General features: G+C 50.4%; 1 protein-coding gene across 3 annotated transcripts in view; it reads right to left on the bottom strand.

The window, feature by feature from the left end:
- MEIOSIN (meiosis initiator) overlaps positions 1 to 24,697 on the bottom strand; it is a 28,625-nt gene extending 3,928 nt beyond the window's left edge. Inside the window, exons 1-10 of one of the 3 annotated variants that reach the window (XM_035287159.3) lie at positions 24,420 to 24,697; positions 21,845 to 21,915; positions 13,525 to 13,609; positions 11,326 to 11,437; positions 8,157 to 8,294; positions 7,191 to 7,463; positions 5,238 to 5,346; positions 3,455 to 3,555; positions 1,687 to 1,842; positions 1,234 to 1,310 (exon numbers count right to left, since the gene is read on the bottom strand). In XM_035287159.3, the coding sequence (XP_035143050.1) occupies positions 1,234 to 1,310; positions 1,687 to 1,842; positions 3,455 to 3,555; positions 5,238 to 5,346; positions 7,191 to 7,463; positions 8,157 to 8,294; positions 11,326 to 11,437; positions 13,525 to 13,609; positions 21,845 to 21,915 (1,122 nt within the window). In that variant the 5' untranslated portion in view covers positions 24,420 to 24,697. Of the gene's footprint in view, positions 1 to 1,233; positions 1,311 to 1,686; positions 1,843 to 3,454; positions 3,556 to 5,237; positions 5,347 to 7,190; positions 7,464 to 8,156; positions 8,295 to 11,325; positions 11,438 to 13,524; positions 13,610 to 21,844; positions 21,916 to 23,444; positions 23,589 to 24,419 lie in introns of those variants that run through there. The other 2 variants (XM_078360166.1, XM_078360167.1) reach the window with 2 other exon arrangements.
- Between the last annotated feature and the right edge of the window lie 2,230 nt (positions 24,698 to 26,927).

Here is a 26,927-nt window from a genome sequence, read left to right as displayed (position 1 = left end):
GGTCTCGGCTCACTGCAACATCTGCCTCCCAGGTTCAAGCCATTCTCCCGTCTCAAGCTACTCCTTAGACTAACTACTCTTGTCTCCTATCCCACATAGCTGGGATTCTTTATTTTATTTTATTTTTGTATTCTTTATTTTATTTTGTTTTTTTGAGACGGGCTTTTGCTCTAGTTGCCCAGGGTGGAGTGCAACTGCGCTATCTCGGCTCACTGCAACCTCGCCTCCCAGGTTTGAGCAATTCTCCTCCTCAGCCTCCTGAGTAGCTGGGATTACAGGCATGTGCTACCACACCCTACTAATTTTTGTATTTTTAGTAGGGACGGGATTTCGCCATGATGGCCAGGCTGGTCTCAAACTTCTGACCTCAGGTGATCTGCCCTCCTTGGCCTCCCAGTGCTGGGATTACAGGCATGAGCCACCACGCCTGACCAATTTTTGTATTTTTAGTAGAGATGGGGTTTCTCCATGTTGGCTAGGCTAGTCTCAAACTCATGACCTCAGGTGCTCCACCCGCCTCAGCCTCCCAAAGTGTTGGGATTACAGGTGTGAGCCACTGTACCCAGCCCATTCTCTTGATTTCAGTTTTCTCATCTATAAAATGGGGCCCCAAGAGACCTCGCTTCATACAGTGGTTGTGAAATGATGTGGGAGGCCGGGCGCGGTGGCTCATGCCTGTAATCCCAGCACTCTGGGAAGCTGAGGTGGGTAGATCACTTGAGGTCAGGAGTTCGAGACCAGCCTGGCCAACATGGTAAAACCCCATCTCCACTAAAAATACAAAAAATTGGCAGGGTGTGGTGGCGGGCACCTGTAATCTCAGCTACTTGGGAGGCTGAGGCAGGAGAATCTCTTGAACCCAGGAGGCGGAGGTTGCAGTGAGCCAAGATCACGCCACTGCACTGGAGCTTGGGTGACAAGAGGGAAACTTGGTCTCAAAAAATAAATAAATAAATAAAATGATGTGGGGGTTTTTGTATGGGCACCTGGCAGCTTTTAGCTTTTATCCTTTTTGTTCAGTTCACTACAAGCACAGAACCGGCTCTGGTGGCCAATGGCACATGCACAGAGGATGGGTGGTTTTTTGAAGGATGAGGAGAAGCATAAGTGGGTGGGGAGGCGGGTGCATGGCAGCTGGAAGGGTGATGGGTGGATGAGTGAATGAAACTGTGAGTGGTATATGTGGAAAGGTGGATGGATGGGTCTCTGGACAGAGGGGCAGAGGATTTCTACCTTCTCCTGTGGAGCCTCCTGCATGTAGGCTGAAGGTGAAGACTCCAGATCAAGGCGCACTTCTTCAAAGAGGGCCGCTAGGGAGGGAGACCAGAGGGGCTGCCGGCGTCAGAATGCTTCTACCACAGCACCGAGCTTCGGCCACGCTGTCCCTGCTAGCTGGACTCCCCGTCTCTGGCTTTCTCCTTCAGGATCTCCCACACTGTGTCCAAATCCCGCTCACAGGCCACTCCCATGGGTCACCTCCCACCCACAGAGTGAGCCCAAGTGCTGCTGTGGGCTTCTAGAGCCACCCACTCACCACGACAGCCTTTGGTTGCTCCCCCACTAGGCTCTGAGCTCCTTGAGAGAGAGCCAGGATCCACCCTGGGCACCCAGGATGGCCCAGCGAAGGCCTAGGCACCATATGTTTCTGAAAGGAACTAAGCCTCAGGGCCAGCCCTGAGGCCTCACCTTGGGTCAGGTACTCCGTGCCATCCTCCAAGAGCTCATCTGGCAGCAGTTTCCCGGGGGAGCTGAAAAGGCTGGGGCTGAGCCTGAGAATCTCACTTGGGTGGCCTGCTGTGCTCCAGACATCAATATGGGGAGGACCCAGGGACAGCGGGCTCACTGGAAAGGAAACAGCAAACTCAGAGCTGTGGCCAGAGATCATCCTGTGCCCCAGCACAGCAGCTGGCATTGAGGAGACAGTGCCTGATGCTAGGGAAAGCGAATGTCAGTTTCTCATTTTGAATTCTTGGTCAGAGAAATGAAGAGGCAGCTGGGCGTGGTGGCTCATGCCTGTCATCCCAGCACTTTGGGAAGCTGAGGCGGGTGGATCACTTGAGGTCAGGAGTTCAAGACTAGCCTGGCTAACATAGTGAAGCCCTGTGTCTATGAAAAAATACAAAAATTGGCTGGGCATGGTGGCAGGTGCCTGTCACCCCAGCTTCTCAGGAGGCTGAGGCAGGAGCATCACTTGAACCCATGAGGCAGAGGTTGCAGTGAGCCGAGATCGCACCACTGCACTCCAGCCTGGGTGACAGAGTGAGACTCTGTCTCAAAATTGAAAAAAAAGAAATGAAGAGAAATGACGTTTGACATTATGTCAGGGATGGCCACAAAACAAAAAATCAGTATGGTAATGTGCAAGATCCCACAGGCTGATTATAACTACCTGCATCTCTGCGATAAGATTCTGAGCTCAGGTGCGGTGGCTCCGGCCTATAATCCCAGTGCTTTGGGAGGCCGAGGTAGGTGGAGCACCTGAGGTCAGGAGTTTGAGACCAGCCTGGCCAACATGGTGAAACCCCATCAGTACTAAAAATACAAAAATTTGCTGAGTGTGCTGGTGCGTGCCTGTAATCCCAGCTACTTGGAGGCTGACACAGAATCGCTTGCACCCAGAGGCGGAGGTTGCAGTGAGCCGAGATAGCACCAATGCATTCCAGCCTGGGCGATGAGAGTGAAACTCCATCTCAAAAAAAAAAAAGAAAAAAAAAGTCTGACCTGTGTCAGAGCTAAGAAAAAAAAAAGATTCTGAGGTTGGGAGCGGTGACATGTGCCTGTAATCCCAGCACTTTGAGAGGCTGAGGCAGGACAATCCCTTGAGGCCAGGAATTGGAGGCCTCAGTGAGCTATGATTACACCACTGCACTCCAGCCTCAGGGAGAGAACTTGTATCAAAAGAAAAAACAAACACAGAAAGAGGCTGGGGCAGTGGCTCATGTTGTAATCCCAGAACTTTTGGGAGACCGAGGCATGTGGGTCACCTAAGGTCAGGAGTTCGAGGCCAGCCTGGCCAACATGGTAAAACCTTATTTCTACTAAAAACACAAAAATTAGCTCGGCATGGTGGTGGGCACCTGTAATCCCAGCTACTCAGGAGGCTGAGGCAGGAGAATCCTTTGAAGCCAGGAGACAGAGGTTGAAGTGAACTGAGGTCACGCCACTGCATCCCAGCCTGGGCAGCAGAGTGAGACCCTGTCTCAAAAAAACAAACCAAAAAGACCCAGAACGATTCTGAGGCAGTATCTGGGCTCAAGGAAAGAGTGGTGATTGATTAGCAATGTCTGCCATGGCAGCAGTGGTGAAGAGACGGCAGGTACACTGTGTAGGCCTTCCCTGTGCCTAGGGGATCTCTGTTCCCTTTCCCACCTCCCCTCTTCCATAGAAATCCCCAGACTGAAGTGTGGGAAGGCCCACACCAGCCTACAAGGAGGAGCGAGAGAGTTGCAGTCACCTTGAGGGCTGTCCTCTGGGGTCCAGGCAGGAAGCCAAGGGTCAACATCTAGGGACCTTTCGTCCACGTCGTGGCTGGAATCATGGAACATCAACAGCTGCCTACGAGAGGTGGAGTTTCAGAGTCAGAAACTGAAGTCAGAAACAGCCCAGGGCCTGTGTTTCCAGCTCACACAGGCACTACTGTGGCCCCCAACTCACCTCATCAGCCTTGCCCTTCACCCATGACTCACACTTCACACACACACACATAGGGAAACTACTACTATGGAGCCCCTTTGTTGCTCTGCACTGGCCCCTTGGGGAGTGCTAGGGGAGTAAAGCTCAGTCAGCTGAGGCTCCTATCCTCAGGGAGCTTACAGTTTCCTGAGGAGAGCCCAGCTGGTAAGCAGGCGCTGCAGACTAGGGGGCAGTGCTGTGACTGAGGCGTTGGGGAAGGATTAGCCACTGGAGAGCAGTGGGCTCAGCCTGAGGGATGGGTGGTTTTCTTTTTTTTTTTTAAAGACGGGGTTTCACCATGTTGGCCAGGCTGGTCTTGAACTCCCGACCTCAGGTGATCTGCCCACCTTGGTCTCCAAAGTGCTTGGATTACAGGCGTGAGCCACCATGCCTGGCTTTTTTTTTTTTTTCTTAAAAAATTTTTTTTTTAGGGATGGGTGGTTTTCCAGGGGCACAGGGAAGCAGGCCATCCAGGGAGAGATACTGGAATGTGAGAAGCCCAGAGGGGCTGGTGTAGGGCTCCTAGGGAACGGCAAATGTGTGTGGTGTGAAGTGTGAGTCATGGGTGAAGGGCAAGGCTGATGAGGTGAGTTGAGGGCCACTGAAGGTCTCAAATGCCGGGTAAGATATTGGGGCTGGATGCAGTGACCCTTTGGAGGCTGAGGTGGGAGGACTGTTTGAGTCCAGGAGTTCAACACCAGCTTGGGTTGGAAATAGGGAGACCTCATTTCTTTTTCTTTCTTTTTTTTGAGACGGAGTCTCACTCTGTAACCTAGGCTGGAGTACAATGGCGTGATCTCGGCTCACTGCAACCTCCGCCTCCCGGGTTCAAGTGATTGATTCTCCTGCTCAGTCTCCTGAATAGCTGGGACTACAGGCGCACACCACCATGCCTGGCTAATTTTTTGTATTTTTAGTAGAGACAGGGTTTCACCGTGTTAGCCAGGAGCATCTCAGTCTCCTGACCTCGGGATCTGCCTGCTTTGGCCTCCCAAAGTGCTGGGATTACAGCTGTGAGCCACCTCTCCCTACTGGGAGACCTCATTTCTACAAAAAATAAACAAACAAATTAGCTGGGTGGTGTGCGCCTGTGGTCCCAGCTACTCAGGAAGCTGAGGTGGGAGGATTGCTTGAGGCCTGAAGGTTGAGGCTGCAGTGACCTATGATCACGTCAATGCTCTCTGGCCTGGGCAACAGAATGAGACCCTGTCTCCAAAAAAAAAAAAAAGATATTGGACCCTATGCTACAGGCACTGAGGAAGGGCTTTAAGCCATGACCTCCATGGTCAAGGTCTCTGTGTTGGAAAAGCCATGTGCTCACATGAGGATGGGATGGAGGGGTGACAGGGGAGGCAGGGGGACGGGTGAGAAAGCTATGACCGTGTCCAGGAAATGGGAAGTCGGGCTTTCCTGCAAGCTCACAGTAGCAGGCACAAAGCTGGGCCCCTGTTGGTGCTCAAGGGGTACCCGCAGAGGACACGAATCGGCCTCTCTTCCCACTACCCCTTAACTGCCCCACATCAAACCCCTCAGCGCTGCCCACAGTGCCCTGGGGACTCCCTTACCTGGGATGGGGCTGGGTCTTGTTGAGAAAATGGATCCTCTCAGCATCTTCCTGGGCCAGGAGTGCAGGGGAAGGTGTGTCGTCCTGGACACTGTCCTGGCACCAGCAGCCTAAGAGGGCAGATCAGGGTGACCACGCCTGGGGACTGGGCCAAATTCCAGGACTCCCAGACACAGGGGAGGAAGGGTCCAACTTCTGTCACACACCCACTCCCCAATCCTAGCCCAAACCTCAGGATGCAGGGTGCCCTCGTGAGGCTGAAGGGTGCCCCAAATCACCCCTAGGTTTTTGGAATCCCACATCCCTATCAGAAGCTGTAATGGAACCAGGCAAGGTGGCTCACACCTGTAATCCTAGCACTTTGGGAGGCTGAGGCGGGCAAATCACTTGAAGTCAGGAGTTGGAGACCAGTCTGGCCAATATGGTAAAAACCAGTCTCCATTAAAAATATAAAAATTAGCCAGGCATGGTGGCAGGTGCCTGTAATCCCAGCACTTTGGGAGGCCAAGGTCGGCCGATCATCTGAGGTCAGGAGTTTAAGACCAGCCTGACCAACATGGCGAAACCCCATTTTTACTAAAAATACAAAAATTAGCTGGGCATGGTGGCACACACCTGTAATCCCAGCTACCTGCGGGGCTGAGGCATGGGAATCACTTGAACTCAGGAGGTGGAGGTTGCAGTGAGCTGAGATGGCACCATTGCACTCCAGCCTGGGTAACAGAGTGAGACCCTATCTCAGAAAACAAACAAACAAAGAAGCTGTAATGAAGAATACCCGTAAGTGGAATCCTGACAATGCCCATGAGCTAGCTGACAAGAACACGGAGCTTACAGCTGCGCGCTGCTGAGAGCCTTTTCCATTCTGTTCCCCTTTGCCTAAAGGCACCGTTATTATACCCATTTTACAGGTAAATAAATGGAGGCACTGAGATCTCAAGTAACTTGCCCAAGGTCACACAGCTAGCAGGAAAATCTGAGAAACGCTCCCTGCTCCCTAGGCTGGGTCAGATGTCCCTTATGGGGCCCCCAGCCTCCTGGGTAAGCCCAGGAAGTCTGGGTCACTCTGGGCTGTCAGTATTGGGTGACATAAGCGATTCCTTCATGGGGCTGTGAACTTGGTCACTGATGTGTCACCAGCATCTGGCACAGGGCCTGGAACAGAGGAGGTGCTTGAGTTGGGGAGAAAGGGCTGAGTGAAGCTGGTTGAGGTGACTCACGCCTGTAATCCCAGCACTTTGGGAGGCCAAAGTGGGTGGATCCCCCGAGGTCAGGAGTTTGAAACCAGCCTGGCCAGCGTGGTGAAACCCTGTCTCTACTAAAAACACAGATATTAGCCAGGCATGGTGGTGCACACCTGTTATCCTAGCTACTTGGGAGGCTGAGGCAAGAGAATTGTTTGAATCCAGGAGGCAGAGGTTGCAATGAGCCAAGATTGTACCACTGCACTCCAGCCCAGGCAAGAGAGCCAGAGTCTGTCTCAAAAAAAAAAAAAAAAAGGAAAAGAAAAGAAAAAGAAAGGGCTGAATGAAGAGTTAGAGGAACAAGATGACTTGAGGCCTCAAAGCCTTATGCTCTGACCTGCCTCCCTCTCATCCAGCTCTCTGCCTGAATACATCACCATACCTTTTCCAAACCAGTGCAGTGACTGGGGCACGGGAGAGCCAAATGAGGCCTGATGCAGAGGCCCTGCCATCCTCCTGGTTCTGTGATGGAAAGCCCACACAGGAGGATGACGCTGTCTCGTCCCACCCTTACATGGGTGTGTTACAGCCATAACACAGCCTTCAATGAAGGAGACCACCAGAGCAAGGCCACAGGCTTGAGAAGGGAGAGGTGGTTTCCTATTCACTGCTGCTGCTCCCGCTACTGGTACTGTGTCTGGGATGCAGTAGGTGCCCGCAAACTGTCATCTCAATGAAAGACTAAGTTCATAGTGAGGAAAAAGACCAACTTGAGATACCACAGTGGATGGTGTCCTCGGCCAGATCCAGCAATGTCAGATCCAGCAAGGCCTTGGGCCTTGGTCCTTCTTTTCTGTCACCTGGAGGCGAGGATGATGCAGGTCTGGGGTGACCGCAGGAGTCGGGGCACCTTGGAGGGGTGGTTGTCCCCCCTGTGCCTCTTCCTTTCTGGTCTGGTGATGGCGTTACCAGCTTCTCAGGCTTGTTCAGGGCCAGGAAGCGGCGAGACTTTGGGGTCCGAGTCTTCTCAGGGTCTTGGTTTTCTGGGGAAGCAGAGAGTCATTTATCAGAGGGACCTCGAGGTCACCTGTCTGTCACCAGAGTAAGGCTCAGATGGGAAACTTCCTTGTCTGAGTCAAAGCTATACCTGGCCTGGAATGGGTACGCCCAGATCCTCAATCACAGGCCTCTTTGTTCAACCCCTGTCTACACATCAGAATCTTCTTGCAAGCTTTAAAAAATATTGGTCAGATGCAGTGGCTCACACCTGTAACCCCTGGGCTTTGTGAGGCCTAGGCAGGCAGATCACTTGAGGTCAAGAGTTCGAGACCAGCCTGAACAACATGGTGAAACCCTGTCTCTGCTAAAAATACAAAAATTAGCAGTGCCTGGTGACACATGTCTGTAATCCCAGCTACTTAGGAGGCTGAGGCAGGAGAATTGCTTCAACCTGGGAGGCAGAGGTTTCAGTGAGCCAAGATTTCATCATTGCACTCCAGCCTGGTGGACAGAGCAAGACTCCATCTCAAAAAAAAAATACTAATGCCCAGGTTCTGCTGTAGACCAGTGAACTCCGACTTTCTGGGTGTGAGGCCTTAGTGCTGGTCAAGGAGGAGCTGGGAGTTGAACCCAGGCACAGGTTGCTGAGAAGGCCCCCAGCTAAGGACGTCCCTGGAGAAGGAGCCCTGCTCCTGGGTGACCGGGCTTCTGGTTCCGCCTCCACTGACAGCTTGTACCTGACATTTGGGTCAGCTTCTTCTTCCGAGGCTTCTGGCAGGCCCCCTGGAGACGGGACTTCTGAGAGCTTGGGGAGCTGGAGGGGGTAGAGTGTCTCCTTCGCCTGGCTGGGCCTGAAGCTGGGTTCTGCCCCAGCCCTGCAGGAATGGAGACAGGTCAGATCCCCCACCCCATCTGCACCCAGCTGCAGTTCCTGCCTTCCAGACAGTGCTCCCCAGTCCCGGATCAGGACCCCAGGCTGACTTTACAGTGTGGAAACTGGGGACTTATGGGAGGACGCACAGTCAGGACTTTGAAAATGGAGGGCGGGAATGCACATTTCTTCAGGCTGTTTTGGGCCTTGGTCAAGCAGAAGAACGGAATCAATACTTCCCCAGACTGGGCACCTCGAGGATGCTTCACCGTCTCCCTGCCCACGCCAGCACCTCCTCCTGCCTTCCTCAACACAGTGAAGGCCCCCCACCCACCCCAAGTTCACTGGGGCCTTTTACTCTGGCCTCTCCGTTCTTCCTTGTTAACAGCTCCTAGATGGACTCACTTCTACCCACATTCTCAGCTGCAGTGCTGGCTTGTGCCTGGTTGTCCCCTGTCTGGATCACTCCGAATAGTGTCTTTCCTCATCTTCCTGACTGTTGTCTCTCACTTCACCACCAGTCCTCTACACTACGTCAGGGACCTCGTTCTAAAAGAAACAAATCTAGGCCAGGTGCGGTGGCTGACACCTCTAATCCCAGCACTTTGGGAGGCCGAGATGGGCAGATCACCTGAGGTCAGGAGTTCAAGACCAGCCTGGCCAACGTGGTAAAATCTCGTCTCTACAAAAAATACAAAAATTAGCTAGGCATGGTGGCAGAAGAATCGCTTAATCCGGGAGGCAGAGGTTGCAGTGAGCTGAGATCAAGTCACTGCACCAAGCCTGGGCGACAAAAGCAAAACTCTGTCTCAGGAAAAAAAAAAAAAAAAAAACAACAGAACAGGCCAGATGTGGTGGCTCACGCCTGTAATCCTAGCACTTTGGGAGGCCGAGATGGGTGGATCACCTGAGGTCAGGAATTCGAGAACAGCCTGGCCAACATGGTGAAACCCCATCTCTACTAAAAATATAAAAATTAACTGGGTATAGTGGCAGACGCCTGTAGTCCCAGCTACTCAGGAGGCTGAGGCAGGAGAATCGCTTGAACCCGGGAGGTGGAGGTTGCAGTGAGCCGAGATCGCACCACTTAACTCCAGCCCCGGCAACAGAGTGAGACTCTGCCTCAGAAAAAAAAGAAGAAACTATCTGAGTAAGAGCTTGCAGACATGAGAAGACGCATAGGGCGTCTGGGGACAGGCAAGTCGCTAGGTGTGATTGGAGGTCTGCGTGGCATGGAGATGATGTGTGAGGTATCTGAGCCAGGTTCTGACACAGGCTCATCTCTGTGACCTTAACCTCTCCGTGCTTCAGTTCCATCATGTGCAAAACAGGACCACACTAGCTTTTCCCTTCTGCGTTTTTCCTGACGATTAAATGTGAGCTAACACATAGAAACATAATAAGTCAGGCTTGGTGGCCCAGTCCTATAATCCCAGCACTTTGGGAGGCCAAGGCAGGAGGATTACTTGAGCCCAGGAGTTCAAGACCAGCTTGGGCAACATAGTAAGACCCCGTCTCTCCAAAAAACAAACAAACAAAAATATTAGCTGTACGTTGGTGGCACATGCCTGTAGTCCTAGCTACTTAGAAGTTTGAGGCCAGGCGCGGTGGCTCAAGCCTGTAATCCCAGCACTTTGGGAGGCCAAGGCAGGTGGATCACGAGATCAAGACCATCTTGGTCAACATGGTGAAACCCCGTCTCTACTAAAAATACAAAAAAATTAGCTGGGCATGGTGGCGCATGCCTGTAGTCCCAGCTACTCAGGAGGCTGAGGCAGGAGAATTGCCTGAACCCAGGAGGTGGAGGTTGCAGTGAGCCGAGATCGCGCCATTGTACTCCAGCCTGGGTAACAAGAGCGAAACTCTGTCTCAAAAAAAAAGAAGTTTGAGGCAGGAGAATTGCTTGACCCCTGGAGTTTGAGCCCTGGGAGGTGGAGGTTGCAGTGAGCTATGATCATGCCGCTGCACTCCAGCCTGGGTGACAGAGTGAGACCCCTGTTCCAAAAAAAAAAAGGTAACACCTGGAACATACCAGTCCCCCAAGGCTGAATGTGCTGGGTGCTGTGGCTGTTACTGGAGTGTAAACATGCTGGCAGAGGCCTGGGAGGCAGAGTTTGCAGTGAACAGAGATTGTGCCGCTGCACTCCAGCCTGGGCAACAGAGTGAGACCTTGTCTCAAAAAAAAAAAAAAATAAGTAAACAAGTCTGGCCAAGATGGTGAAACCCTGTCTCTACCAAAAATACAAAACTTAGCCGGGTGTGGTGGCAGCTATAATCCCAGCTACTCGGGAGGCCGAGGCAAGAGAATTGCTTGAACCCGGGAGGTGGAGGTTGCAGTGAGCTGAGATCACACCACTGCACTCCAGCCTGGGTGACAAGGTGATATTCTGTCTCAAAAAAAAAAACCCACACAAATAAATAAATACGTAAATGAAATATGCTGGCAGAATGGTAGATGAGGCTGGGAGGTTTGGCAGGGATTAGGATGGCAGGGATGAGATCCCAAAGGATTTCCAGCACATGGCCAATGGGGGGAGGTGAAGAAGATGAAAATTAATGAGGGATTTTATGCCAGAGGAAAGTCATGATCAGATTTGTTTATTTTATTTCTTCTCATTATTTTTTGAGACAGAGTCTCACTGTTTCACCCAGGCTGGAGTGCAGTGGAGCGATCTTAGCTCACTGCAACTTCCACTTTCCAGGTTCAAGCGATTCTCCTGCCTCAGCCTTCTGAGTAGCTGGGATTATGGGCATGCACCACCACACCTAGCTAACTTTGTATTTTTAGTGGAGATGGGTTTTACCATGTTGCCCAGGCTGGTCTCAAACTCCTGACCTCCAGCGATCCACCCGCCTCAGCCTCCCAAAGTGGTGGGATTACAAGTGTGAGCCACCTCTGAGTTCCCACGGCATCTTGCACATCTGACTTTGTCCCCACTACTAGGCGTTGACACAAGGGTTGCTTGGTATCCCTGGTGGCCGGAACCACACTTGGCACATCGCAGGCACCAGGAAACACTGGCTGAGCTACTTACCCGCAAGGACACCTTCCACATTAGTGGTGTGGCATTTCAGCAAGGCCTTGGCTGCGTCGATGTTTCTTTGGAGGTACTGAATATACTGCAGGATATGCATCAGAATCTCCTTCTGACTCAAGAGAAAGACGGGGTTAGGCCAAGCGCGGTGGCTCACGCCTGTAATCCCAACACTTTGGGAGGCCTAGATGGGAGGATTACGAGGTCAAGGGTTCAAGACCAGCCTGGCCAACATAGTGAAACCCCATCTCTATTAAAATACAAAAATTAACTGGGCGTGGTGGTGCATGCCTGTATTCCCAGCTACTCGGGAGGCTGAGGCAGGAGAATCTCTTGAACCAGGACCCAGGAGGCAGAGGTTGCAGTGAGCCAAGATCATGCCACTACACTCCAGCCTGAGCTACAGAGCAAGACTCCATCTCAAAAAAAAAAAAAAAGACAGGGTTGAGCACATCAGCCAGGGCTCAAGATAACGTGAGGCTGTTGGGGACCAGAGACACAGAGGCTCCAGGATCTCATGCCCCATCCACCCCAACAACTCCTCAGTCGGCAGAGACCTTCCTGTTCTGCTGTCTAGCCCTCACTGCAGCACAGTGAGACAGGGGCTACAGCTACAGAAACAGGCTCAAAGTTCTAAGGGGCTTGCTAAGGCTACAGAAATTGGCTGGGCGCAGTGGCTCACACCTGCAATCCCAGCACTTTGGAAGGTCAAAGTGGATGGATCACTTGAAGTTAAGAATTCGAGACCAGGTTGGCCAACATGGCAAAACCTCGTCTCTAATAAAAATACAAAAATAAGCCAGCGTGGTGGTGCATGCCGGTGGTCCCAGCTACTCAGGAGGCTGAAGCAGCAGAATCGCTTGAACCCGGGAGGCAGAGGTTATAGTGAGCTGAGGTCATGCTACGGCACTCCAACCTGGGCAACAGAGCAAGACTGTCTCAAAAAAGTGCTGGAGATCTGTCTCAAAAAAGGTCTGTCTGCCTCCTGGGGCAGTTTTTGGCACATGCTCCCTGGCGACTCACCGGCCCTCGGCTCATGCTGTATTCTGTATCTGCAAAGCCTCCTCTTCTTGCCACAAACTCCCTCACCTGGCTTCTCCTCCTCTGCACCTCTGCACAGTGGTCTCCTCTTCCAGAAGTGCCACCTCCCTTTCCCTCTCACTCAGGCTGGGCAAGCTGTTCCCTCCTGCATTCTTTTTTTTAAAATTGAGATGGAGTTTTGCCCTTGTTGCCCAGGCTGGAGTACAATGGCTCCATCTTCACTCACTGCAACCTCTGCCTTCCGGGTTCAAGTGATTCTCCTGCCTCAGCCTCCCAAGTAGCTAGGATTACAGGCATGTGCCACCACGCCCAGATAATTTTGTAATTTTAGTAGAGATGGGGTTTCACCATGTTGGTCAGGCTGGTCTTGAACTCTTGACCTCAGGTGATCCACCTGTCTCGGCCTCCCAAAATGCTGGGATTACAGGCATGAGCCACCGCACCTGGTCCCCTCCTGCACTCTTGTGACACCCTGGGCCTATCTCCACCAAGGCACTTGCTACACTGTTTTATAATCATAGGCCATTCTCTGCACTGACTGTGAACTACTTAAGAGTGTGACTGCAGACTGTAGCAAACTGCTTTCTCGTCCCAAGCACAAAGAATTGAGAGGTCACTCAGCCAGGGACTGTCAAAGGAAGGAGTCTCCCCACAGTACCACGAAGGATGCCTCCTGCCCTGCAGGTATCATCTATGCAGCCACCAAATACCTCCTGAGTTGATACTGGAGTCACAAAGCTCAAAGAGACTACTACTGACTAGGGGCCAGGTATGTCACAGTAAACTAGATGTGCTTTTTTTTTTTTTTTTTGAGACAAAGTCTCACTCTGTGACCCAGGCTGGAGTGTAATGGCACAATCTCAGCTCACTACAACCTTCCCCTCTCGGGTCCAGATTCAAGCGATTCTCTTGCCTCAGCCTCTTGAGTAGCTGGAAGTACAGGCATGTGCCACCATGCTCAGCTAAATTTTTGTGTTTTTGTAGAGACAGGGTTTCACCATGTTGGCCAGGCTGGTCTTGAACTCTTGATCTCGTGATCCATTCTCCTCGATCTCCCAAAGTGCTGGGATTACAGGCATGAGCCACTGTGCCCAGCCCACATGCTGCTATTTAAAGACCTGCTTCCCAAATCTACCCTCTCTCCTCTATTCCCCGTACCTTTGTGAGCTTCTTGGTCTTCAGGCCTATGGGCAGCAGCAGTGCCAACTCTTGCAGTTTGCTAGTATGGTTTTTCCTCTGCTTCCTGTTTGGGGACAGGAGCAGGTTTTGGTTAGGACATCCAAAACCGAATTCCGCATTCGACCTGCAAACCCGTCTGTGTTACCCATTTTAGAGCTGCCCACATCCCAGCCTGGACACTCAAGACAGAATCCCAGGCATCACCCGTACTTGTTACTTCCCCTTAGCCCAGATCTTACCCAGTCACCAGATCTTACCCACTCCTCCTCCATCACCTTCTCTTCAACCCCAGAGCCCTGCCCTATCCATGTGTTCACATTCTTATAGTTCACCCAGCCCCACCATTTGGCTTCTCCCAGCCCTACTTTCTGCTAGGCTCAAGGTGAACTTCCTGAAACACAAATCTGACCACGTCACTGTCTTGCTTCAAACCTTTCCATGCCATCCCATTGTTAAGGGTCAAATTTAAGTTCCTAATGTGGGGTGAGCACAGTGGCTCATGCCTATAATCCCAGCACTTTGCGAGGCCAAAGTGGGCAATCACCTAAGGTCAGGGGTTTGGGACTAGCCTGGTCAACATGGTGAATCCCCATCTCTACCAAAAATACAAAAGTTAGGTGGGTGTGGTGGCACACACCCAGCTACGTGGGAAGCTGAGGCAGGAGAATCACTTGAACCCAGGAGTTGGGGGTTGAAGTGAGCCAAGATCATGTCACTGGACTCCAGCCTGGGAGACAGCATGAGACTCCATCTCAAAAAACCAAATAAGGCCAAGCACGGTGGCTGACGCCTGTAACCCGAACACTTTGGGAGGCAGGTGTATTTTTAGTAGAACCTCGACTCGTCTCTACTAAAAATATGAGGCGGGCAGATCACCTGAGGTGAGAAGTTTGAGACCAGCCTGGCCAACATGGTGAAACCCTGTCTCTACTAAAAATGCAAAAATTAGCCGGGCTTGGTGGCAATCTCCTGTAATCCCAGCTCCTTGGGAGGCTGAGGCAGGAGAATGGCTTGAACCTGGGAGGCAGAGGTTGCAGTGATTCAAGATCGTGCCATTGCACTCCAGCCTGGGGAACAAGAGTGAGACATCATCTCAATCAATCAATCAATCAATCAATCAGTCAATACAAAAATTAGCCAGGCCTGGTGGCAAGCACCTGTAATCCCAGCTACTGGGGAGGCTGAGGCAGGAAAATTGCTTGAACCCGGGAGGTGGAGGTTGGAGTGAGCTGAGATTGCACCACTGCACTCCAGCCTGGGTGACACAGCAAGACGCTATCTCAAAAAAAAAAAAAAAACGTCCTAATGTGGCTTATAATTTGTGGCCTGGCCCAGTTGATCATTCTGGTCTCGCCTCTTGCTTCCTTTGGCTCTCTCCCATCAACTGCTAAGGCCCCCTTGCCCTGGTGCTCTCACACCTCTGATCACTGCACCGGGCTGTCGTCTGTGTCATTGGTACCACTGTACTCCTGTACCCCTAGCACCTAGAACAGGGCCTGGAATATTGTGACGACTCACTGTGTATTTGCTAAGTGAGTTAATAAATACGGACACAAAATAAGTTGTCTTGGCTGGGAGCAGTGGCTCATGCCTGTAATCCTAGCACTTTGGGAGGCCAAGGTGGGTGGATCACATGAGCTCAGGAGCTTAGCTCAGGAGCTTGAGACCAGCCTGGCCAACATGGTGAAATGCTGTCTCTACTACAAATACAAAAAATTCTCCGGGCGTGGTGGTGGGCACCTGTAAACCCAGCTACTCAGGAGGCTGAGACAGGAGAATCGGTGGCTGGCTAATTTTTTCATTTTTCGTAGAAGTGCACTCTGCGCCGGTGGCGCATGCCTGTAGTCCCAGCTACTTTGCGGGGCTGAGGTAGGAGGATCACTGGAGCCAGGGAGGTTGAGGGTGCAGTGAGCCATGATCACTCCATTACACTCTAGTCTGGGCAACAGAATGAGACCCTGTCTTGAAAAATAAAACAAAACAAAAAACTCCAAAAACAAATACAGCCCCTTCTTCTGGAGATGACAGTATCTTTGGGGCTAAAGTAATTAATCAAATTTTCATACAAACAAAATTGCAAGTAAGACCAGAAAAAAAGCTACATAATATATTGGGTTCAAGGGGCATTGTAAATGAAAACGTGGCAGCCTCTTGTTCAAAAATTGAGAATTTCAAGATGCTGAGAGCAGAGCATCAAAACAAGCATCAGACCATCCTGAGCACAGGGTCCTATGTGACTACACAGGTCACATGTCTATGAAGTTGGCCATGATAAAGAAAAAAGTCTTGCTTGGTGTTTTTTTGTTTTTGTTTTTGTTTTTTTTGAAATGGAGTTTCGCTCTTGTTACCCAGGCTGGAATGCAATGGCGTAATCTTGGCTCACCGCAACCTGCTGGGTTCAGGCAATTCTCCTACCTCAGCCTCCTGAGTAGCTGGGATTACAGGCACGTGCTACCATGCCCAGCTAATTTTTTGTATTTTTAGTAGAGACGGGGTTTCACCATGTTGACCAGGATGGTCTCGATCTCTTGACCTCGTGATCCACCAGTCTCGGCCTCCCAAAGTGCTGGGATTACAGGCTTGAGCCACCACTCCCAGCCTTGCTTGGTGTTTTAGTAGCTTGTAAAAGGAGGCCAGGCATGGTGGCTCACACCTGTAATTCTGCACTTTGGGAGGCTGAGGCGGGAGGATCCCTTGAGGTCAGGAGTTTGAGACCAGCCTGTCCAACATGGCAAAACCCTGTCTCAAAACTAAAAATACAAAAATTAGCTGGACATGGTGGCACAGAGGGTTTCATGTAAACTACAGTCCCTGGGTGTTTACTCTGGGTTCTACAAAGCACTGGGTGAAACTTCTGGGCAAACACAGAGCTTACAAAGGGAGGAATTGAGTGTCTTGGCATCCCCTGGGCAGCTGTCTTGAATAGGTTTAACCTGGGATCTGCTCTCAGGTGCCTCCGGGAAGCAGGTACCACCTCCCAGGGCTGCCTCTTTCTCTGCTGGATGGTTCTGGTTTTAGCCAATTTCTTTCCTCACAGTCTCTATATTTTTGTCCACTAATCCCAGCTGTGCCCTCTGGCCTTTCAGGGAATGGGTCAGCTCCAGCCTCATGGGTTTTCTTACTGTTTCTCTAAACTGCCAAGTTATTTCTGCCTTAGGGCCTTTACTATTCCCTCTGCTTGGAATGTTGCAAGCACAGGAAATAATAAAGTTTTTGCCTTGGTTTTTTTGTTTTGCTGGCTTGTTTGTTTTTTGAGACAGAGAGTTGCTCTGTCACCCAGACTGGTGTGTAACAGCCTGTAACCTCAAAATCCTGAGCTCCAGCAATCCTTCTGCCTCAGTCTCCCAAGTAGCTGGGACTTTAGGCACACACCACCATGCCAGGCTATTTTTAAAATTTTTTTGTAGTGACAAGGCTGTGAGTGGTGGCTCACATCTGTAATCCCAGCACTTTGGAGCCTGAGGCAGGATGAACCCTTGAGCCCAGGAGTTTGAGTTCAGCCTGGGCAACATAGTGAGACCCTGCCTCTACAAAAAAACTTTTAAAAATAAATTTTAACCCTGGGAGCAGTGGCTCATGCCTGTAATCCTAGCACTTTAGGAGGTCGAAGCGGGTGGGTCACCCGAGGTCAGGAGTTCAAGACCAGCCTGACCAACACGGCGAAACCCCGTCTCTACCAAAATACAAAAATTAGCTGGGCATGGTGGCAGGCATCTGTAATCTCAGTTACTTAGGAGGCTGAGGCAGGAGAATTGCTTGAACCCAGGAGGCGGAGGTTGTAATGAGCTGAGATCACACCATTGCACTCTAGCCTGGGCAACAAGAGCAAAAATTTCATCTCAAAAACTAAATAAATAAAATAAAATAAATTTTAAAATGGAATTTTCTGTAGAGACACAGTCTCTCTACATTGTACAGGCTGTGAAATCTTTTTTTTTGTTAATTATAAATATGAACTCCATGAAGGCAAGATTTTTTTTTTTTTTTGAGGCAGAGTCTTGCTCTGTTGCCCAGGCTGGAGTGCAGTGGTGGGTTCTTGGCTCATTGCAACCTCCACCTCCTGGGCTCAAGTGATTCTCCTACCTCAGCATCCCCAGTAGCTGGGATTATAGGCACACACCACCATGGAGGGCAAGATTTTTTGTCTTATTTACTGCTATAACCCAGGTTGATTTATCCACAAAATGCAGAAAGCACAGTACCTGGACCCCATGATGCTTTTAGGGGCTCATGAAAATGTTCTAATTCCTATTAAATTAGAACAACAAAAAATATCAGCCTATCTGTACTATACTTGTCTTTATATCAATACTGTCATAAACCACGGTTGTTCATAGTTTTCTATGGAGGGAGGGGATCAGGAAGGCACAATTGTATAGGGCCCACAGAAGCCATAGTGCTGCCCTGGTTACATCTCTTAAATCCCCGACTAATGCCTAACACTTAGTGGGTACTCATCCTGCCCCTACTTACTTTATTTTACAGGAACTAGAAGGAGCCCTAACCAAAAGCCAGTCTAAACGTCTCATATTAAATTTGGAAAGACCAAGGCCCAGCCCTTCATTTGTTTTACTAGTGTGCAGGGATGTAAGAGTAAGAGCTCCCCCAGCCAGGTGCAGTGGCTCACGCCTGTAATCCCAGCACTTTGGGAGGCCAAGGCGGGTAGATCACAAGGTCAGGAGTTCAAGACCAGCCTGGCCAACATAGTGAAACTCCGTCTCTACGAAAAATACAAAAAAATTAGCCAGGGTGGTGGCATGTGCCTGTAATCCCAGCTACTCAGGAGGCTGAGGTGGGAGAATCACTTGAACCCAGGAGGCGGAGGTGGCTGCAGTGAGCCGAGACCACACCATTGTATTCTAGCCTGGGTGACAGAGTGAGACTCCATCTCAAAAAAAAAAAAAAAAAAAAAAAAAGAGTAAAAGCTCCCCCAACAAAAATCATTTTAAAAATATTTAAAATGAGCTCCACAAAAGTGGGACAAAGTAGGGGACAGTCCCAAGAGGTGGTATAAAGGTTGACAGATAAGCTCCAGTTTTTGAAGCAGAAAGACTGGGATTCAAATCCTAGCTCCACCACTTGCTGTGTGACTTTGGGCAACTGCTTTCAGTTCTCTGAGCCTGTTTCTTCCTCATTTACAAAATGGAGGTGGCTAGGAAAACCCTGATCTTGTCTGGAAGGGGTTTAGTATAGTACCTGGTACATAGGGAGTGTTCATGAAATGTGAGTTCAAGTAAGTGAGTGGACAGTCATTTGTCAGAATGATTTTAGGGGTTGGAGGTGTTGGAGGATGAGGTATATTTTTGCTTGACCAACATCCAATCCCCACCTTTCTGTTAACAGTACCTCAATTTTTCTTTGAGCTACCATTTCTCCTCCACTCTCAGTCCATGTGGTTGAGAGAGGCTGACCTTATCTTCCCCTTTCAGTAGGGAGCACAGAACCAAGGTCCTGTCAAGCATAGTCATAGTGATTGGTTCAGAGTTGGGGCTAGGTTTGGCCAATCAGACCCAATCAATCTTAGAAAGGGGCTTTCTCTTCTGGGTATATGGAGTTGAAAAGATATGGACCTGGAGCTGCTGGGAACCATCTTGCCTTTCTAAAGGGAGAATCTGTGGCCGGGCATGATGGCTCACACCTGTAATCCCACCACTTTGGGAGGTCGAGGCAGGCAGATCATTTGAGGTCAGAAGTTCGAGACCAGCCTGAGCAACCTGGTGAAACCCCATCTCTACTAAAAATACAAGAAAATTAGCCAGGCATGGTGGCACACGCCTGTAATCTCAGCTACTCAGAAGGCCGAGGTAGGGGAATCGGCTACTCAGGAGGCGGAAGTTGCAGTGAGCCGAGATCGCGCCACTGCACTCCAGCCTGGGTGACAGAGTGAGCCTCCATCTCAAACAAACAAACGAACAAACAATAAGTAAAATAAATAAATAAAACAAAGGGAGAACTTGTTTGAGACAGAACCCAACACAGACAATAGCGGAGGCCAGAGATGGAGATTCCTGGCCACATCATTTAACCTCCATCCTGGAACCAGCCAAGGCTGACACCCCTGAGTTTTTTTGTTAAACGATCCAATAAATCCCTTTTTATGCTTAAGCCAGTTTTTGCTGGGTTTCTGTTAATTGCAACTTAGAGTCTTTACCAATACAAGGACCCCCACGTCTAGAAAGGGGTGGGAAAGAATGAATTGTCGGCAACTCTAAAACTCCAGGAGGATGGGCAGTGGGATAGGCCTTCTTCATTTTCTTCATGTTGCTCCTTCTGAGCATAGTATCTAGGGAGAGAACCTGAAGAAAGCACACAGTCCTTGTCTTACCATGTTCTGATTTAAAACTTTTTGACTTTATGATGGTGTGAAAGCCATACAAATTCAGTAGAAACCACACTTCTCTTACCATGTTGGGCAGCACCAGTGCGCCACGCCTCCCAATCAGCTCTTTTGTTTTTTTAGACCGAGTCTCACTCCCTCACCCAGGCTGTGGTGCAGTGGTGCAATCTTGGCTCACCGCAACCTCTGCCTCCTGGGTTCAAGTGATTCTCCTGCTTCGGCCTCCCAAGTAGCTGGGATTACAGGCATGAGCCATCATACCCAGCCAAAAAAATTTTTTTTTTAAATTAGTCGGGCATAGTGGTGTGTGCGTATGGTCCGGCATACTTGGGAGGCTGACATGGGAGGATTGCTTCAGCCTGGGAGGTCAAAGCTGCAGTGAACTGTGATTGTATCACTGCACTCCAGCCTGGGCAACAGAGCAAGATCCTGTCTAAAAGAAAAAAGAGCCAGGCGCAGTGGCTCACGCCTGTAACTCCAGCACTTTGGGAGGCTGGGTGGATCACTGGAGCCCAGGAGTTTCAGACCAGCCTTGGCAACATGGCAAAAACCCATCTCTACAGAAAATACAAAAATTAGCCTGGCATAGTGGTGCACGCCTGTGGTCCCAGCTACTAGGGGGCTGAGGCAAGAAGATTATTTGAGCCCAGGAGGTCGAGGTTGTAGTGGGCCGGGATTGCACCACTGCATTCTAGCCTGAATGACAGAGGAAGACCTTGTCTCAAAAAAAAAAGAAGGGAAAGAGGCCAGGCTCAGTGACTGTGGGAGGCCGAGGCAGGTAGATCACCTGAGGTCAGGAGTTCGAGACCAGCCTAACCAACATGATGACGCCCTGTCTCTACTGAAAATACAAAACTATCTGGGTGTGGTAGCACATGCCAGCAGCTTTGATCTCCCAGGCTGAAGGCCAGCTACTTGGGAGGCTGAGGCAGTAGAACTGCTTGAACCCCGGAGGTAAAGGTTGCAGTGAGCTGAGATCATGCCATTTACACTTCAGCCTGGGAAACAAGAGTGAAACTGGGTCTCAAAAGAAAAAAAAGAAAGAAGGAAGGACACTCAGAATGTCAATTGGGCATGGTGGCTTGTAATCCCAGCACCTTGGGAGGCCAAGATAGGAGAATCACTTGAGGCCAGAAGTTCAGGACCAGTCTGAGGAACACAGCAAGACCCTGTTTATACAATAAACAGAGAAACTGGCTAGGTGTGGTGGCATGTGCCTGTAATCTTAGCTGTTCAGAAGGCTGATGCAGGAGGATCAAGTCCAGGCTCAAAGCCAGGAGTCTGAGGCTGTAGTGAGCCTCAGACTGCACCACTGCCTTCTAGCATGGGCAACAGAGTAAGACCCGACCTCTGAAAACAAATGAACTCAGAATGTCACGGGCTGCAAGGACCTCAGAAGTTATCTCTGTCCTAAAAATTAAAAAAGTAAAATAGAAAAAAAGAAATGGTGGCTTATGCCTGTAATCCCAGCTCTTTGGGAGGCTGAGGCAGGCAGACTGCTTGAAGCCAGGAGTTCAAGACTAGTCTGGGCTACGCGGCAAAACCCTATCTTTACAGAAAATACAAAAACTAGCCAGGCATGGAGGTGTGAGCCTGCAGTCCCAGCTACTCGGGAGGCTGAGGCAGATTAATCGCTTGAGTTTGGGAGGCGGAGGTTGCAGTGAGCTTGGATCGCACCATTGCACTGGAGCCTGGGCAATAGGAGAGAAACCCTATCTCAAAAATAAATAAATAAATAAATAAGAAATGATCTTTGCCGATCACCTCAGGGTACTCTCATCTAGAAAGTGGCAGGAGTCTCAGCACACACTTCCTCGTGGGGTTGTTGTATGGATTACCAGTTACCATACAAACAAGGTTTAGCAAAGAGTCTAGCAAACGGTAAATGATCCGCGAATGTTTTTGTCATAATTATTCAATGAGAGTGGCTGGGGCTATAAGGGAGATGGGGCAAGCTCTTACCTCTCATTGGGACCCAGTGAACTAGCTCTGGGCTGTTCAGAGGAACGTAAGTATCTGCTGGAATCCAACATCTGCAAAGAGGGAAAAAGAATGATTAACAACCTCTGGGATTGCAGGAAGGATGGGCAGGAAGCCTGATGAGCACCCTTCATTTTCCCTACAATGCTCCTTTGAGCATCCAGAGATCCCAAAATATAGAGTCCCCAGCCCCAATAAATTATAGGCCCAGAGACCCAAATTAAATTGCTAAACCTTGGCCAGATGTGGTGGCTCGTGCCTGTAAACCCAGTATTTTGGGAGGCCGAGGCAGGCAAATCACTTGAGATCAGGAATTTGAGACCAGTCTGGCCAACATGGTGAAATGCCGATTCTACTAAAAATACAAAAATTAGCCAGGCATGGTGGTGCATGCCTGTAATCCCAGCTACTCAGGAGGCTGAGGCCTGGGAGGCTGAGGCAGGAGAATCACTTGAACCCAGGAGGCGGAAGTTGCAGTGAGTTGGGAATGAGCCACTGCACTCCAGCCTAGGTAACAGAACGAGACTGTCTCAAAAAACAAACGAACAAACAAAAAAACCCACAAACAAAGCCCTAAACTTCTAAACTCAAAACTGTGAATCCCAAATTGTAAATCTGAGCCTTAAATCACGCTCCAGGCCTAAAACTAAAACCAGTAAATCCCTAAACTTTGACTTTAGAACTTAGACATTAATAGTGAGATGCCAGACTCTGAAACAGAGACTATCAGGCCTTAAAAGTGTGGCTTGAGACTTATACAGACTGTGATTTTAAGACTAAAACTGTCCAGGTGCGATGGCTCACGCCTATAGTTCCAGCACTTTGGGAGGCCAAGGCAGGTGGATCACCTGAGGTCAGAAGTTCGAGACCAGCCTGGCCAACATAGTGAAACCCTGTCTTTACTGAAAATACAAAAATTGGCTGGGCGCAGTGGCTCATGCCTGTAATCCCAGCACTTTGGGAGGCCAAGGCAGGTGCGTCACAAGGTCAAGAGATCGAGACCATCCTGGTCAACATAACATGGTAAAACCCCGTCTCTACTAAAAATACAAAAAATTAGCTGGGCATGGTGGTGCGTGCCTGTAATCCCAGCTACTCAGGAGGCTGAGGCAGGAGAATTGCCTGAACCCAGGAGGCGGAGGTTGCGGTGAGCCGAGATCGCACCATTGCACTCCAGCCTGGGTAACAAGGGCAAAACTCTGTCTCAAAAAATAAAAAAGAAAATACAAAAATTAGCTGTGTGTGGTGGCACATGTATGTAGTCCCAGCTACTCAGGAGGCTGAGACAGGGGAATCACTTAAACCTGAGAGGCAGAGGCTGCAGTGAGGCACAATCACGCCACTGCACTCCAGCCTGGGTAACACAGAGGAAGACTCCATCTCAAAAAAAAAAAAAAAAAACTTTAGAGTTCCAAAATGAGGACCTAAATCTTCACTTTGGAGACCTCCCAAAGCCAGGTACAGTGGCTCCTCCCTAGCACTTTGGGATACCAAGGCGGGAGGACTGCTTGATCTCAGGAGTTTGAGACCAGCCGGGCAATATGGCAAAACTCCACCTCTACCAAAAAAACAAAAAAATTACCTGGCTTAGTGGCATATGTTTGTAGTCCCAGCTACTTGGGAGGCTGATGTGGGAGGACTATTTGAGCCCAGGAGGTCAAGGCTACAGTGAGCTAAAATCACACCACTGCACTCCAGCCTGGGTGACAAAGTGAGATCTTGTCTCAAAAACAAACAAAAGAAGGAGCCTTCCCAAACCTACAAACCCTAAACTCTAATACTAAGATACCCCAGACCCCCCAAACTGTCAACTTCTGATCTCCAAATATGATCGTAATACTGAGATTACAGACCGCAAGCCGTACCACTACAAACCCCTAACCTAAGATAAATCCAGGCCCCTACAAAGTAAACCTCACTCCCCCAAATTGACCTCTAAATCCCCAAACTGTCCCTCAAATTACGATCCCAACTCTAAAACTGAGATCTCGAATGTGAGTCCTACTCTGAGACCCAAGACCCTAAAACTGGAGCTCCCATACTCAATGTGGGGACTCCAGGCCCTAAAACGTCCTTCTCAAAGACCCGAACTGCGACTCCACACCGTATATTGGGGATTTAGGCCCTAAATCTATACTGAGGCTTCAGTTGTCCCAGATCAGGCTCCAGACTCTCAAAATGCTATATCATAAGTCAGAACTAAGACTTCCAGATCTCCAAAGGGATCTCTGGATTCCAAGAAGAAAGTTCCCAGTCACAAAACCGAAGCCCTTCAGATTCCAGAACTAGTCACCCCTAGACACAAATCCTGAGATCCCAGATCGGAACTCGAGAGCGCAGATCCCCAACACAGTCTTCCATTTCCCAAACTCCAGCCTCCATACCCTGCTTCAAACCCAAACTCCTCCAACAGTGACCCTACACCCAGAGCATGTTCTGTTCTCCTGAGCTCCTCCCGCGGTAGGCTTCTGTGGGGATCCCGGGTTCCCCTAAGCCCAGCTAGTTCCGGGGGTCCCCCGTGCCCCAAGCCCCATTCCCCTCAGCAACCAGCACCCGCCTCAGGGCGTGCAAAATGGCGTGAGGCTGCCGACCCTTCTGGTTTCTCCAGGCCCCACTCTCGGAAGCCCGATCAGACAGCGTCTCAAGCGGGTCCCGGGAAGCTGGCCGCGAGCGCGCGGGGGTCCCAGCCGGTCTCGGACACCAAGTTCCCAACCCGGATTTGGGGGGTTGGGTGCGAATCCTCCCTGTGCGAGGATCCTGCGCGAGGCGTGAGGAGCAGGGCAAGAGTGAGTTCCCGAGGCCAGCCCACGCCCCCACCAGTTCTAGACAAGGTGTGCTCGGCACGAGACGACGGGGTTGAAAGGGCAGGATGCAAATGGCCGTGCGCATGCGCGCCTCGGAAAGGGCCCAGTCGTCTTGCACAGTGTGAGCTCGGTCTAGAGCCTTCAGACGAGGCCTTTGCTGGCGCGCCGCTAGGCAGACCAATCAGCGCCTGCTCAGCCACCCGCCTTTTTAGGCGCCACGCCCCTGCACGACCCCAGTGGTCCAGGGCCCTTGCATCCCAAGGAGGAGGCTGGGTTTCCCCAACTGTCACCTCTCAGGAAGAGAGAGAGAGCTCGCCTGTGTCCCCTTCTGGCCCTTTGGTACCCCATTTCCATCTTTTCCCTTCTCTTCATGTTTCATGAGGGTCTCCTGTGTGCCAAGCACCAGGCTGGATGGTGGGAACTCAGCCACTGTCTTCCCAGTGCAATTGAGAAGACCATGGGAACATCCGAGACGGAGAATCTAGTGAGATGGAGCTCGGTTAATGCAGAGAACAATACGTTGGGAAAGGATTCAAAGAGGAGGGCCATTTGAACTGGGCCTTCTTGGGAGACCGAGGCAGGGAAATCACCTCAGGTCAGGAGTTCAACCAGTCTGGACAACGATGTCAAACCCCGTCTCTGCTAAAAATACAAAAATTATCCAGGCGTGGTGGCCCACGCCTGCAGTCCCATCTACTCAGGAGGCTGAGGCAAGAGAATCACTTGAACCTGGGGGGTTGCATGAGCCAGGATTGTGCCCCTGCACTCCAGCCTGGGCGACAGAATGAGACTCTGTCTCAAAAAGAAAAAGAGGCCGGGAACAATGGCTCAGGCCTATAATCCCAGCACTTTGGGAGGCCGAGGTGGGCAGATCACCTGAGGTCGGAAGTTTCAGACCAACCTGACCAACATAGAGAAACCCCGTCTCTACTAAATATATCAAAAAAATTAGCCGGGCATCGTAGCAGATGCCTATAATCCCAGTTACTAGGAAGGCTGAGGCAGGAGAATCACTTAAGCTGGCAGGTGAAGGTTGCCTGAGCCGAGATCCGCCATTGCACTCCAGACTAGGCAACAAGAGCAATACTTCGTTTGTTTTTTTTTTTTTTCTTTTGAAACACAAGCTCTGTCACCCAGTCGCACAATCACAGTTCATTGCAGCCTCCACTTCCAGAGGTTGACTCATCCTCCCACCTCAACCTGCCCAGTAGCTGTGACTACAGGTATACTACAATGCCTGCCTAGTTTTTTTGTTTTTTGTAAAGACGAGGGTCTCACTTTGTCGCCCAGGTTGGTCTTGAACTCTTGGACTAAAACCATTCTCCCAGCTGAGATTATAAGCATGAGCCACTGCACCCAGTCTGGAAAATACATCTTAAGGGGAGGTGATCTAAAGACCTAGTCAAGAGTAGAAGGCCTGGAATCCGATACATTTCATTTCAAATCGTTTGCTCGGCTGTGTTGCCAGCGACAAGAGGCTTAATCTCTTTTTGCCTTATAAATTTGGGTTGGTAATTCTTACTAGGATTGTCTGCAGGGTGTCTGGCATATAGTTCCGATGCAATAAATATTTACTGAACACTTATTCACGCTGTTCTAGGTGCTTGAACAAGGTACACAGACATCTCTGCCCTCGTGGAGCTCCTGCTGCTTTTTTTTTTAAGAGACAGCAGGGTCTTACTCTGTCGCCCAGGCTGAACTGCATGGAGGCAGTGGTGCAACCCTAGCTCACTGCCTGGAACTCCTGGGCTCCAGCGATGTGGAGCTGCTATTCTATGATGTGGGACTTTCCTTCCTCCTAAGGCTTGATTTTCTCATATGTAAATCAGGAGGTAAGAAGGGAGGGGATGGATGGGAAGGAGTTTGGAAAAGTACAAGAAGCTGTTAATTATTGTGTTGATATGCTCAAATAAATCAATAAATTTGCTCTTCCCCAATTCTCCACCCCTCAACATGGCCCTGTTGCAATATTCTCAATTCCCTTCCCAAGTGCCCTGGGCAAAAATGGAGCCCTCCTGGCTAGACTCCAACTCCCAGCGCGCCCCGCGGGGGAGCGCCCTGCGCTTGCGCTGCCAACTCCTCCACGGCTTTGTCTCCCGGGAGTTCGAGTCGTTTTTTCCCTCCGCCCGCCTAATTTGCTACCCGCCCCACCTCCAAGCTTGACCGTGCTGCCTTCTGGGAGATGTAGTCCGTGGCTGCCCGGACTTCAATTCCCAGCGGGCTTCGGGACGAGAACCCGGAAGGGGAGGCTGGAGAGAAGC

The sequence above is a fragment of the Callithrix jacchus genome, chromosome 22 (genome assembly GCF_049354715.1).
Source record: "Callithrix jacchus isolate 240 chromosome 22, calJac240_pri, whole genome shotgun sequence".
Lineage (NCBI taxonomy): Eukaryota > Metazoa > Chordata > Mammalia > Primates > Cebidae > Callithrix > Callithrix jacchus.
Note: the sequence above shows the minus strand (reverse complement) of the source record. Positions and strands in the feature narration are given on the sequence as shown.